The sequence below is a fragment of the Gekko japonicus genome, unplaced genomic scaffold (assembly GCF_001447785.1).
Source record: "Gekko japonicus isolate JY-2015 unplaced genomic scaffold, Gekko_japonicus_V1.1 scaffold653, whole genome shotgun sequence".
Classification (NCBI taxonomy): Eukaryota; Metazoa; Chordata; class Lepidosauria; order Squamata; family Gekkonidae; genus Gekko; species Gekko japonicus.
In genome coordinates, this window is record NW_015171524.1 from 13,803 (window position 1) to 24,905 (window position 11,103).

Genomic DNA, 11,103 nt, shown 5'->3' on the forward strand with positions numbered 1-11,103 from the left:
CAGCCCCACCTACCTCCCAGGGTGTCTGTTGTGGGGAGGGGAAGGGAGAGGAGTTTGTAAGCCGCTCTGAGACTCCGAGTAAAGAGCAGCGTATAAATCCAATCTCCTCCTCCTCCTCCTCCTCCTCCTGGAGGAAGTTCTGTTGTTGGAGCCACCGCCACTTCCTGCAGCAGTGAATCCCATGTGTTAATTGCCCTTAATTATCAAATACCTATAAGTTCCCACTAACTCACCCCATCATCATGTTATTAATAAACATTTTTATAGCATGTCTCCAGGGTTAAACATGTTCCAAACAGCCTTGTGAGGTAGACCAACACGTGGGTGAGAATGCTTCATTCCCTCTTAATCCATTTCTTCTTCAGTCTCCGAGTCACGAGCAGCACGCACAGAAGGGCTCTTTTCGAAATCCCCCCAAAAGCCTGACTATGAAAACAGAAAACCAACTTCAGGTTTCTCTGCCTCTGTTTTTAGCATCATCAGCGAGTCTCTGCGGGATCAACTCCTGGTCACCATTCAGAAGACCTTCAACTACAACCGGAACCAGGCCCACCAGCTCTTCGTCGTCCTTATGGAGTGCATGAGGAAAAAGGAGCTCGTAAGTTTCTTTTGCTCCGTATTGGCGGAAGTGAGAGTCTTCCAGAGGGCAGCCGCATTGGACTGCAGGAGAAGAGACGGGTTCGAGTCCAGCAGTACCTTAAGAGACCAAGAAGGTCGCCGGGGCATTAATTTTCGAGAGTCAAAACTCCCTTGGCTCTTCTTCTTCTTCTTTTTTGTGGGTATTTTGTGTGTGTTTGTGTGTGTGTTTGCCTGTGCACTTGCATGCCTGGAGGTCATGGCGACTTCTGGCAACCTCTGCTGGGGGCCTGGACGTTTTCCAGAGAGGTGGCTCGATGGCCTGCCTCTGCCTCCCGGCCCTGGACTTCCTTGGACGTCTCCCATCCAAATACTTTTCCAGGGTCGGCCCTGCTTAGCCTCTGAGATCTGACGAGATTGACTAATTGATTGAATTTCCACCCCGCCCTCCCGGCCGAGGCCGGCTCAGGGCGGCTTACAAACAGCATAAAATTGCGGTAAAATTACAATAAAATACAGTGGCGACGTATTGATAAAAAGACAATTCTCTGACTAGTCATATTAAAACATATTAAAGTGCTGGTATCAGTATCAAATAATTCACAGTGGCTGTTATGACACGGGTTCTTTATTTGCAGTCGGCTCTTGCTCTTTTAGATCAACGTGTTTAGGTCGGGCTAGACTGGGCAATCCAGGTCAAGGCAAGAGATGAACAGAGGTGGTTTGCCCTCGCCTGCCTCTGCATAGCAACCCTGGACTTCCTTGGTGGTCTCCCATCCAAGTGCTAACCAGGGCCGACCAGAGCCGTAGCCTACTGTGGGGCCCATAGGGCCAGGACCCCCCCCCGTTTTTTTATGGGCCCCTTTCCAAGACACACACCCCTTGTGGTCCACCTGCCCCCCCCACCTCTGCCCAGCCGCAAGGCCAACAGTCCCGTTTCGTGCCATCACAGGCTGCTGCCGGAGGCTGGCCAAAGGCGGTAGGCCGCAGCGCTCCTCTTGGGCGCCCCCAGCTCTGCAGCTGCAGCACGGAGGCCGGCGGGGGGGAGTGAGCTTCTGCGGAGCCCCGAGAAGAGAGCTCAGCCCCTCCCCGTCTCTCCAAAAGGGGACCCTTGTGCGTGCGGCCAGGCAAAACCCAGGTGAGGCTTGCCTCTGGACTCCTGGGACGCAGACGTGCGCTGGGAGTTGCCGGCGGGTAGTCTCAGGCGCCCCGGGGGGGGTGGAGACCCGATTTAGACCGAGACCGTGGGGCACCAGGAGAGAGGAGGTTTTCCGGTTGTCCAGCTGGAGCCGTTTGAGGGCCTGGGGATGCCCCAGAGCCATGACGCGGAGACCAGCGTGGGCAAAGCCACCTCTGGACATGTCTGGCCTGGGAAACCCCACCAGGGGGTCGGCCTAAGGCAGCTGTGACTGGACGGCACTTCCCGCCACCAAAGGACCCTCCCCTGCCTGCTTCTCCTTCTCGCCTGGAGACCCTCATTTGCAGCCGGGGCTGCCTTAGGGATCCCACCAATTAAATCAAAGTTGATTTAATTAACTGGTGGGTGGCCCCTCCCCCGGCCCCCTCCCCCCAAACCCCTTAGCTACGGGGCTTTGGCCAACCCTGCTTAGCTTCCGAGATCTGATGAGACCAGGCTCGCCTGGGCGATCCAGATCAAGGCAAGAGATAAACAGAGTTGGTTTGCCACTGCCTGCCTCTGCGTAGCAGCCCTGGGCTTCCTTGGTGGTCTCCCATCCAAATACTGACCAGGGCCGACCCTGCTTAGCTTCTGAGATCTGACGATATCGGGCTCGCCTGGGCGATCCAAGTCAGGGCTCGATCTCCCTTGACTCCTGAAAGCTCATACCCCGAAAATACGTTTTACATTTTTTATTGAGTTTATTGCAACATATATGCAAAACGAGACCACGTTAGTATCGTACCGCCTTGCGATAAGTAAGATATTGAGCATATAAGATGCATAGGATGTCATACAAAAATATTCTCTATTGTGTTGCATTAGAGAAGTGGATCCTAACGCCGGATCTAAGCCAACCAACTACCGTGGCATACGACCTTTTTAATGTCAGATATTAAGCGAGTTCGTATGAACCGATTTTTTAGGAACCACATTGTGAGAAGCCCAATAACCTAATACAGGAAACCCCGGAAATCTTGTTGGTCTCTAAGGCGTTCCTCCTGAATTCGAATCTAGAACTAAGAGGGTCATTGGCAGCAGGTTTGCATAAGATTAGATCTCTACCCACCAGTGTTCCCTCTAAGCTGAGTTAGTGTGAACCAGCTCTCAGTTTTTTAGCCTCCGGCTTACACATTTTTGTCTTAGCTCAGGAAGGCGGGCTCCAGAGCAAACTAATTTCTGCAGTAGTCAAATGGCTCACTCACAGCTTTAATGCCAGCAGGGCCAGCTCACACTAGGCGAACTAGGCGATCGCCTAGAGTGGGCCGGCCCTTAGAGGCGCCAATCTGCACCCGGCCCCGTACTCTGTGAGTTTCTTGATTATTTGTGTTTTTCATTCTTCCTAAAATGCATTTATTTTTTTAAAACTGGGGGGCGCACGGGGGTGGGGGGCGCCAGAAGGGATCCTCGCCTACGGTGCAAAATAAGCTGGGGCCAGCCCTGAATGCCAGTAGCTCCTTGTCTCCTTGCTGGACTGTTGGCTTATGGAGCACGTGGCGACAAGGAATTCATCTCTCACATGAATCAAGATTCGTTCGGCTCTGCGGCGGTGTTACTCAGCATCGGAGGGCTTTGCCTGCCATTCCGAGTGGGAAATCCTTGCTTTTGACATCATCGGTCCCACGGTCCCACCTCGTAGCCATCTGGCACAGCCCAGAATCCCCTTGGCTTATATAATCGACCCCTGCTTTCTCTACAGACGGGTACCATTTGGGGGGTGCCTCCTTTTTCCACTAAGTCGGTAAGGAAAGCAGATGACGGAATGTACTTCTTCTTCTTCTTCTTCTTTTTTAAGCACAAGCAAAATTGCGGTGTTGTTATTGCCATTATTTTAAAATGGGTGCCTCGGAGCCAAGAGAGCAACTTGATCAGATTAAACCGCTAATCCGAATGTTCCCGTTTGGGGATTGACGGGTGCCAACGCACCATCCAGGAATCCCGTTCGTGCTGCGTTCCCTGCCAAGTCAAACAGGACTGCTCGTGCCCTGCAGATCTCTCTGTGTGCTACGGTAGCCTAGTAGGTTTTTGGTCCTTGTTATTTATTATTATTTAAAACGTTGCCCTGACCTGGATAGCCCAGGCAAGCCGGATCCCGTCAGATCTCAGAAGCTAAGCAGGGTCGGCCCTGGCTAGTATTCAGATCGGCCACCTCCAAGGAATACCAGGGTCATAACGCAGAGGCAGGCAATGGCAAAAGCACCTCTGAAAAGTCTCTTGCCTTAAAAGTAAATCTAGCTCGGCACCTAGTGGCACATCATGCTAAAGAGCTAGAACTTCCATCTGCCAGACAATCTTAGGATCTCCTGGCTATTCTACACACAACGCCATGCGATAATTAATTAATTTACAATCTTTTAATGCCATCTTTCCACATGCCTAGGGTTCCCAAGGTGGCAGACATGAAAACATAAGGAACATAGAGCTGGAAGGGGTCATCTATGCAGGGAATTTACAGCTACCTCCCCAGCCCTCTCCCAATAACCCCTGCTGTATGCCCAGAGGAAGGCAAAAAATCTCCAGGATCCCTGGGCCAATGTGGCCTGAAGGAAAATCCCTTCCTGAACCCAGAATGGCGATCAGCATTTCTCTGGGCATATAAGAAAAGACCACGAGAGAAGAAGAAGAAAAGGGATTGGATTGGATTTATACCCCTGCCCTTCACCCAGAGTCTCAGAGCGGCTTACAAACTCCTCTCCCTTCCCCTCCCCACAACAGACACCCTGTGAGGTAGGTGGGGCTGAGAGAGCTCTTCTGAGAAATGCTCATGAGAGAACAGCTCTGACAGAACTATGGCTTGCCCAAGGTCATCCAGCAGCTGCGAGTGGAGGAGTGGGGAATCGAACCCAGTTCTTCCCAGAGTAGAGTCCGCATACTTAGCCACTACACCAAGCTGGCTCTCTTCCTGCCCTCCCTCTCACAATCATTCATTTGAACATTAAAAACAGCAATTAAAATTATAACATAATTCAGTGAAAACACATAAACATATAACACCAAAACCACAGAGGAGGGCAGGAACCATTACTGGGGGTAAGCCTCCGAAGGTGACTGGAATGAGTGGCAGGTTCCATCAACAGAGCTAATAGTCCTCTGGTAGAAAATTCCACATTTTAATCACTCTCGGTGTAAAGTAGTATTTCCTTTTGTCTGTCCTGAACCTACTGCCCGTCAGCTGCACTGGATGCCCCTCGAGTTCTAGTCTTTTGTGAGGAGGAAATTTTTTCCTTTGTCAGCGCTCTCCACCTCATGCATAATTTTAGAAACTTCTATCACGTTCCCCCCTTAGTCGTCTCTCTTCTAAACCGAAAAGCCCCAGTCTCTTCAGCCTTTCCTCCAAGGGAAGGGGCTCCAGCCCCCTCATCGGGGCTACTTTTGGGCAGGATCGCACAGGAACGGAGTTCCGGCTGGCTCCCGAGTTGGCCACGCCCAGCAGGCACTCATTAGCATAATAGGCCACACCCAACAGCAGTCATTAGGGTTGGCTACATTCGGGGTGTGTGGCCTAACATGCAAAGGAGTTCCTGCTACAAAAAAAGCCCTGGGTTTTGACAACAAACAAGGTAAACAGAATAAGAAGCAAAAGGTGGGTGTGGCTAGGTGAGCACACTTCTGGTAACATGGGGGTGTGGCCTAATATGCCAATGAGCTGTGCTGTCAGGGGTGTGGCCTAATATGCTAATTTGTTTCTGCTGTTGGGTGTGGCCTATTATGCTAATGAGTTCCTGCTGGGCTTTTTCTACAAAAAAAGCCCTGCCCTCATCATCTTCGTCACCCTCCTCTGTACATTTCCCGGCTCTGCAAACGTCTTTCTTGAAGATACGGTGACCAGAACCATGCACAATACTCCAAATGAGGCCGCACCATAGGTCCATCCAGGGGTGTTACCAGATCGGCCGTTGAATTCCCAATCCCTTTCCCAATAATCCCTAACACTGAGTTTGCCTTTTTCGCCGCTGCAGCACGCGGGGTGGACCCGTCTCCGTCAGGAAGGGCGGAAAAGTCTCTCTGTGTTCCTGTCCCTTCTCACCCCCTTTATTTCCCCCCGTTCTCCAGATCACCGTGTTCCGCATGGGTTCTGAGGGGCAGCAGGATATTGAGATGTCCATCCTGACAGCGCTGCTGAAAGGTGAGTTGGCTCCGAGCACAGATCCGGGAAACGCGGGGAGCCGTGGCGCTCATCACCGCGAAAGTACGTGGCCGATGTCGAGGCAGCCCAGAGCTCAAACGATAAAACAAAACCGAGCCGGGCAACAAAAAACGAGTCAGTGAAACAAACGGTCTGATGAAAACAAGCCAAGCCGGTAGAATGAATGAGTAAAAAGCAAGTCAGTTGAAAACTTGCCAGTAGGGGTCAACCAAGCCTTGCTTGCGTCCTGTCCGAAGTCGTTTTTTTGGGGGGGCCAAGCCACTGGCATATCCCATGTGGGACTCACCCGTCCTTCCCATCATCAGAATGGGAGGTTTTTAAAACTTGTGATTAGAAATGAACATAGAAATTTAAAGTGGGAAGGTGCCCCTAAGGTCATCTAGTCCAATCCTGCGCAACGCAAGAAATTCACAGCTACCTGCCCCCCACTCCCCCCTTGTGACCCCTGCTCTGTGCCCAGAGGCATTTCTCCCCAATGAGGGCTTTCATCATTCTCCTCTCCTCCGTTTTACCGTCACAACAACCCTATAAGGTAGGTTAGAATCATAGAATCATAAAATCATAGAATGTTAGAGTTGGAAGGGGGAGTGGGGGGCTCCGTTTTACCGTCACAACAACCCTATAAGGTCATCTAGTCCAACCCCCTGCACTCTGCAGGAGCATAGCCGAAAGATAGCCCTACAACATACCCGAAAGATGGTCGTCCAGCTAGGTTAGGCTGAGTGTGACTGTCCCAAGCTCACCCAGCGAGCTTCCATGGCACGAGTTGGGATTCGAACCTGGGGCCTCCAGACACACTAGTCTGATGCTGTTAGCCACTACATCACACTGATTCTCTAGTTACTTATTTAATTCATTTACACCCTGCCTTTCCCTCCAATGGGAACCCAAAGCAACTTACCTCATTCGCCCCTCCTCCATCGTATCCTCACACAACAGTCCTGTGAGGTAGGTGAGGCTGAGAGAGTGTGGCTGGCCCAAGGTCACCCAGCAAGCTTCCATGGTACGAGCGGGGATTCGAACCCGGGTCTCCCAGATACTAGTCCCGTACTCTTAACCGCTGCACCACGCAGTTCTGCGCAGTTGTGTCGTTTCATGGGTGGGGGGAGTTGCCCGCCCTCCCTCGGAAGTAACCACTGCTGGCTTGTTGGGCTTCAGGCACCAACGCCTCTGCGCCGGATCAGCTGAGCTTGGCGCTGGCCTGGAACCGCGTGGACATCGCGCGTAGTCAGATCTTTGTCTTCGGGCACCAGTGGCCGGTAAGGTGTTTTTTTCCCCCTGGAGGGGGGGTGCTTTGGGATGTTGTGAGGACCTGTGGCCTCGATCGCAAGGTCTGACGGTGCAAGCCAAGTGGCTGCAGCCACTTCCAGGGGGTGATGCAGAGCCAGGGGATCGGGCGGGCCGGGTGGGGCCGGGTGGGGCCGGGTGGGGCGGGAAGGTTCCCTGGAAATCTCCGTTTTGCACCAAGAGCAGACGCCCATTTGATTATGAGAATGTGCCAGAAGGAGCGTATGATGGGTGCAGGTAAAGTGCCGTCAGGTCGCAGCCAGCTTACCAGGTGACCTCTGTAGGGTTTTCAAGGCAACAGACGCTCAGAGGTGGTTTCCCATTTGCATGCCTCTGCGTAGCGACCCAGGGCTTACTTGGTGGTTCTCCCATCCGAGTACTAATCAGGGCTGACCCTGCTTCGCTTCTGAGAACCAATGAGATCAGGCTAGCCTGGGCCATTCAGGTCAGGACGGAAGTCAAACAGAGGTGGTTTGCCGTTTGCATGCCTCTGCGTAGCAACCCCAGATTTCCTTGGTGGCCTCCCATCCAAGTGCTAACCAGGGCCGACCCTGCTTAGCTTCCGAGAGCTGATGAGATTAGACTAGCCTGGGCCATCCAGGTCAAAGCAAGAGATGCTCAGAGGTGGTTTGCCATTTTCATGCCTCTGCGTAGCAACCCCAAACTTCCTCGGTGGTCTCCCATCCAAGTGCTAACCAGGGCCGACCCTGCTTAGCTTCCGAGGTCTGATGAGATCGAGCTAGCCTGGGCCATCCAGGTCAGGGCAAGAGACGCTCAGAGGCGGTTGGCCATTGCCTGCCTCTGCGTAGCAACCCCAAATTTCCTTAGTGGCCTGCCCTCCAAGTACTCACCAGGGCCAACCCTGCTTAGCTTCCAAGATCTGACTAGATCCAGCTAGCCTGGGCCATTCAGGTCAGGGTAGACAGACAGAGGGGGTGTTGCCATGGCCTGCCTCTGCGTAGCAACCCTGGACTTCCTCGGGGGTCTCCCATCCTGACCCCGCTTCGTTTCCCTTTTTGCAAGAGAAAGAGGTATGACTATTGTACGTGTGTGTGTCGATCTGTACGGCACGCATGTCTGTGTATGTCAGAGAGCGAAGGGCAAATAGACGCAGAGAAAGCGTTACGCTCAAGGAATTCTTCCCTGTGCCTTTCAATGGATCTTCGCTTGCATTTGTGCGCCATGAATCAAGCCATTGGGAAGCCTCACCGCCACGGACGGATCCGGCCTGGACAAGGAGAAGAAGTCGCCTGTTCCTCAGGTCAAGGCACCCCGGGGGAAAGGAAAAGGGAAAAAGAAAGGCGGGAAGCAGAAAGAAGAACCGGAGGAGGAGCTGGATCCCAGGAAAATCGAGCTGCTCAACTGGGTGAGGTGCAAAAAGGGGGCTCTGCCCTTCTGCCCTGACGTACCGATCGCTTCCCACCAGGGGTCATTTTGCAGAAAAAGAGGTGCAGGAGCTCATTAGCATAACTCATTAGCATAAATCGTTTGCATATGCCACACCCCCTGACATCACCGGAAGTGTGTCAGAAGGCAACACCCACCGCTCAGGCTCCACTGGACTCTTTTGGATTGCTAGCTATTGGGGCGGGGGGACGTGCAGATCTGTCCTCGCAGAGGAGGGAGAGCTTGTACCTGAATAAAACTTGGTCTTAAAGGTGCCACTGGACTGTTTTGGACCGGGGGCCCGGGGGGGAAGGGCTCTACAGCTTACCTGGCTGCTTCTTGCTCTGACTGAGGGCTGCTGGGAGCAGGGGGTGGGGCTTGTTGCATGTGCCCGCCCCCTGGGCTCTTTACTGCTGGAGCTCCGCTCCTGTGCGCTCCTGTAGGAAATGACCCCTGCTTCCCACAATTAGAAAAGACACCTTTACACCATTATCTGCTGTTTTGACATATTTATCGTTTCACGACTGTTGATTTTATAACCTTAACTTGTTATTTAGTTCGTAGTTTCATAGTTTCATTATTACGGTTTTAAGACCAACCTACAGAGTAAGCATAATATGTGAGGGAGAGGGGGAAAACCAGTCATAGTACACAAAAACTGAAATCTGAATGTAAGGACTTTCAAAATGCGATTCCCTCAATCTAAGAATTTAGGCACAAAACTCAGCGACTGAATGAGTAATCTCTGCATTCTTATCTGATGTTATTTAGTTCTGCGTTTGCATGTTAGACATCATCGTTATGTGTTAATTTGCTGTTCCGCCTCGTCAATGAGTTTGAACCTTACCTTGCATTCCAATGTATTTGTGGAAGTGTGCCCGCACACGAAAGCTCTCCCCTTGAATAAACCTTTGTTGGCCTTAAAGGGGCCACTGGACTCTAAATTTGTTGTATTGATTCGAGACATTTTTTAGCTGCCTTTTTTCCTTACGGAGCAGAAGACGGTTCATAACATAGATAAAATGCATAAAGCAAGGTAGACGAACAAACAAAAGAAACAAAATTTAAAATCACAACTTTCAGACTGCTTTAACTACATGCAGTGTGAATTTTATTTATTTATTTATTTATTATTGCATTTCTATCCCGCCCTCCCCGCGAACGGGCTCAGGGCAGCTCACAAACAGGGGCACTATGTGCCAAGTATAAAACATTAAGAACAGAATAAAACCATAATTAACAATAAGCAAGTGCTCAGTGGTTTTACCCATTCAATCGAATCAAGATGGTGGCCTGTAGATGTTACGACAACAAATCGCTTCAGCGGTACCAATCCATTGCAGTACTGTGGCCAGAGCTTTATAATGGGCCATCCCATGACCCTGTTGTTACCACAAGATAGTTGGTGGCGGTAGTAGTGGTAGTGGCGGCTCCTAATTAAAAGCCTGGCGGAAGAGCTCCGTCTTGCAGGCCCTGCGGAACTGTGAAAGGTCCTGCAGGGCCCTGATCTCCTCTGGGAGCTCATTCCACCAGGTAGGAGCTGCCACTGTCGTCTGCAACGGCCTCCTCGAGTTGAGAGTTGCCGACCTCCAGGTCGCTTTAGGGCGCTTGGCATTTATTTATTTAGTCATTCATTCGATTTATACCCCCCCCCCCACAAGCAGGCTCAGGGCAGCTTACATTAGTCGGTAAAGGATACCATAAAATCCACATAAAAACATTTAAAACAGTCGAATACAATAAAACATAAAGTCATAAAGTGCTAGTGATAGTTTCTTCAATTAATTAAGATGGCGTTCTACGGTATGTAAACACGCAGGCAGTTTCCAGTGCAGTGATCTTCTCAAGTCGCCCGATGGTATGGCTCAATCTCAGAGTCAGGACCAGGTCCACAACCACGGTCGTTGGTGGCGGTGGTAGGGCGGCTCCTTACTTGAAAGCCTGGCGGAAGAGCTCCGTCTTGCAGGCCCTGCGGAACTGTAAAAGATCCCGCAGGGCCCTGATCTCCTCCGGGAGCTCATTCCACCAGGTAGGAGCCGCCACTGAAAAAGTGAAAATGTGAAGAGCGTGCTGCTCCTCTTCGCAGGTGAACTCCTTGGAGCAGGCGATGCTGGACGCTCTGGTCCTGGACCGCGTGGACTTTGTGAAGCTCCTGATCGAGAACGGAGTCAACATGCAAGTTTTCCTCACCATCCCTCGGCTCGAAGAGCTCTACAACACGGTGAGTATTGTGTTCGGTTTTGGGCACCACCATTTAATTAAGAAGGATATAGACGAGCTGAGACGTGTCCAGAGGAGGGCAACGAAGACAGTGAGGGGTCCTGTGAGGACCAAGTCCTGTGAGGAAAGGTTGAAGGAGATGGGTATGCTTGGCCTGGACGAGAACCATCTTCAAGTACCTGAAGGGCTGTCCTATAAAGGATGGCACAGAGTTGTTTTCTGCTGCCCTAGGTCAGACCAGAACCAACGGGTTGGAATTAAATCAGAAGGTTTTTGGCTAAACATAAAGAAGATCTCCCTGACAGAGCGG

The 11,103-nt window shown here is 51.5% G+C and overlaps 1 protein-coding gene across 1 annotated transcript in view; it reads left to right on the forward strand.

The window, feature by feature from the left end:
• Window positions 1–11,103, forward strand: part of TRPM1 (transient receptor potential cation channel, subfamily M, member 1) — a gene marked incomplete at its 5' end in the record, with an annotated part of 68,036 nt that overhangs the window by 13,799 nt on the left and 43,134 nt on the right. The window contains 5 exons of the mRNA XM_015419490.1: window positions 475–598; window positions 5,807–5,879; window positions 7,059–7,159; window positions 8,380–8,553; window positions 10,660–10,794. Coding sequence (XP_015274976.1) covers window positions 475–598; window positions 5,807–5,879; window positions 7,059–7,159; window positions 8,380–8,553; window positions 10,660–10,794 — 607 coding nt within the window. The remainder of the gene's footprint in view (window positions 1–474; window positions 599–5,806; window positions 5,880–7,058; window positions 7,160–8,379; window positions 8,554–10,659; window positions 10,795–11,103) is intronic.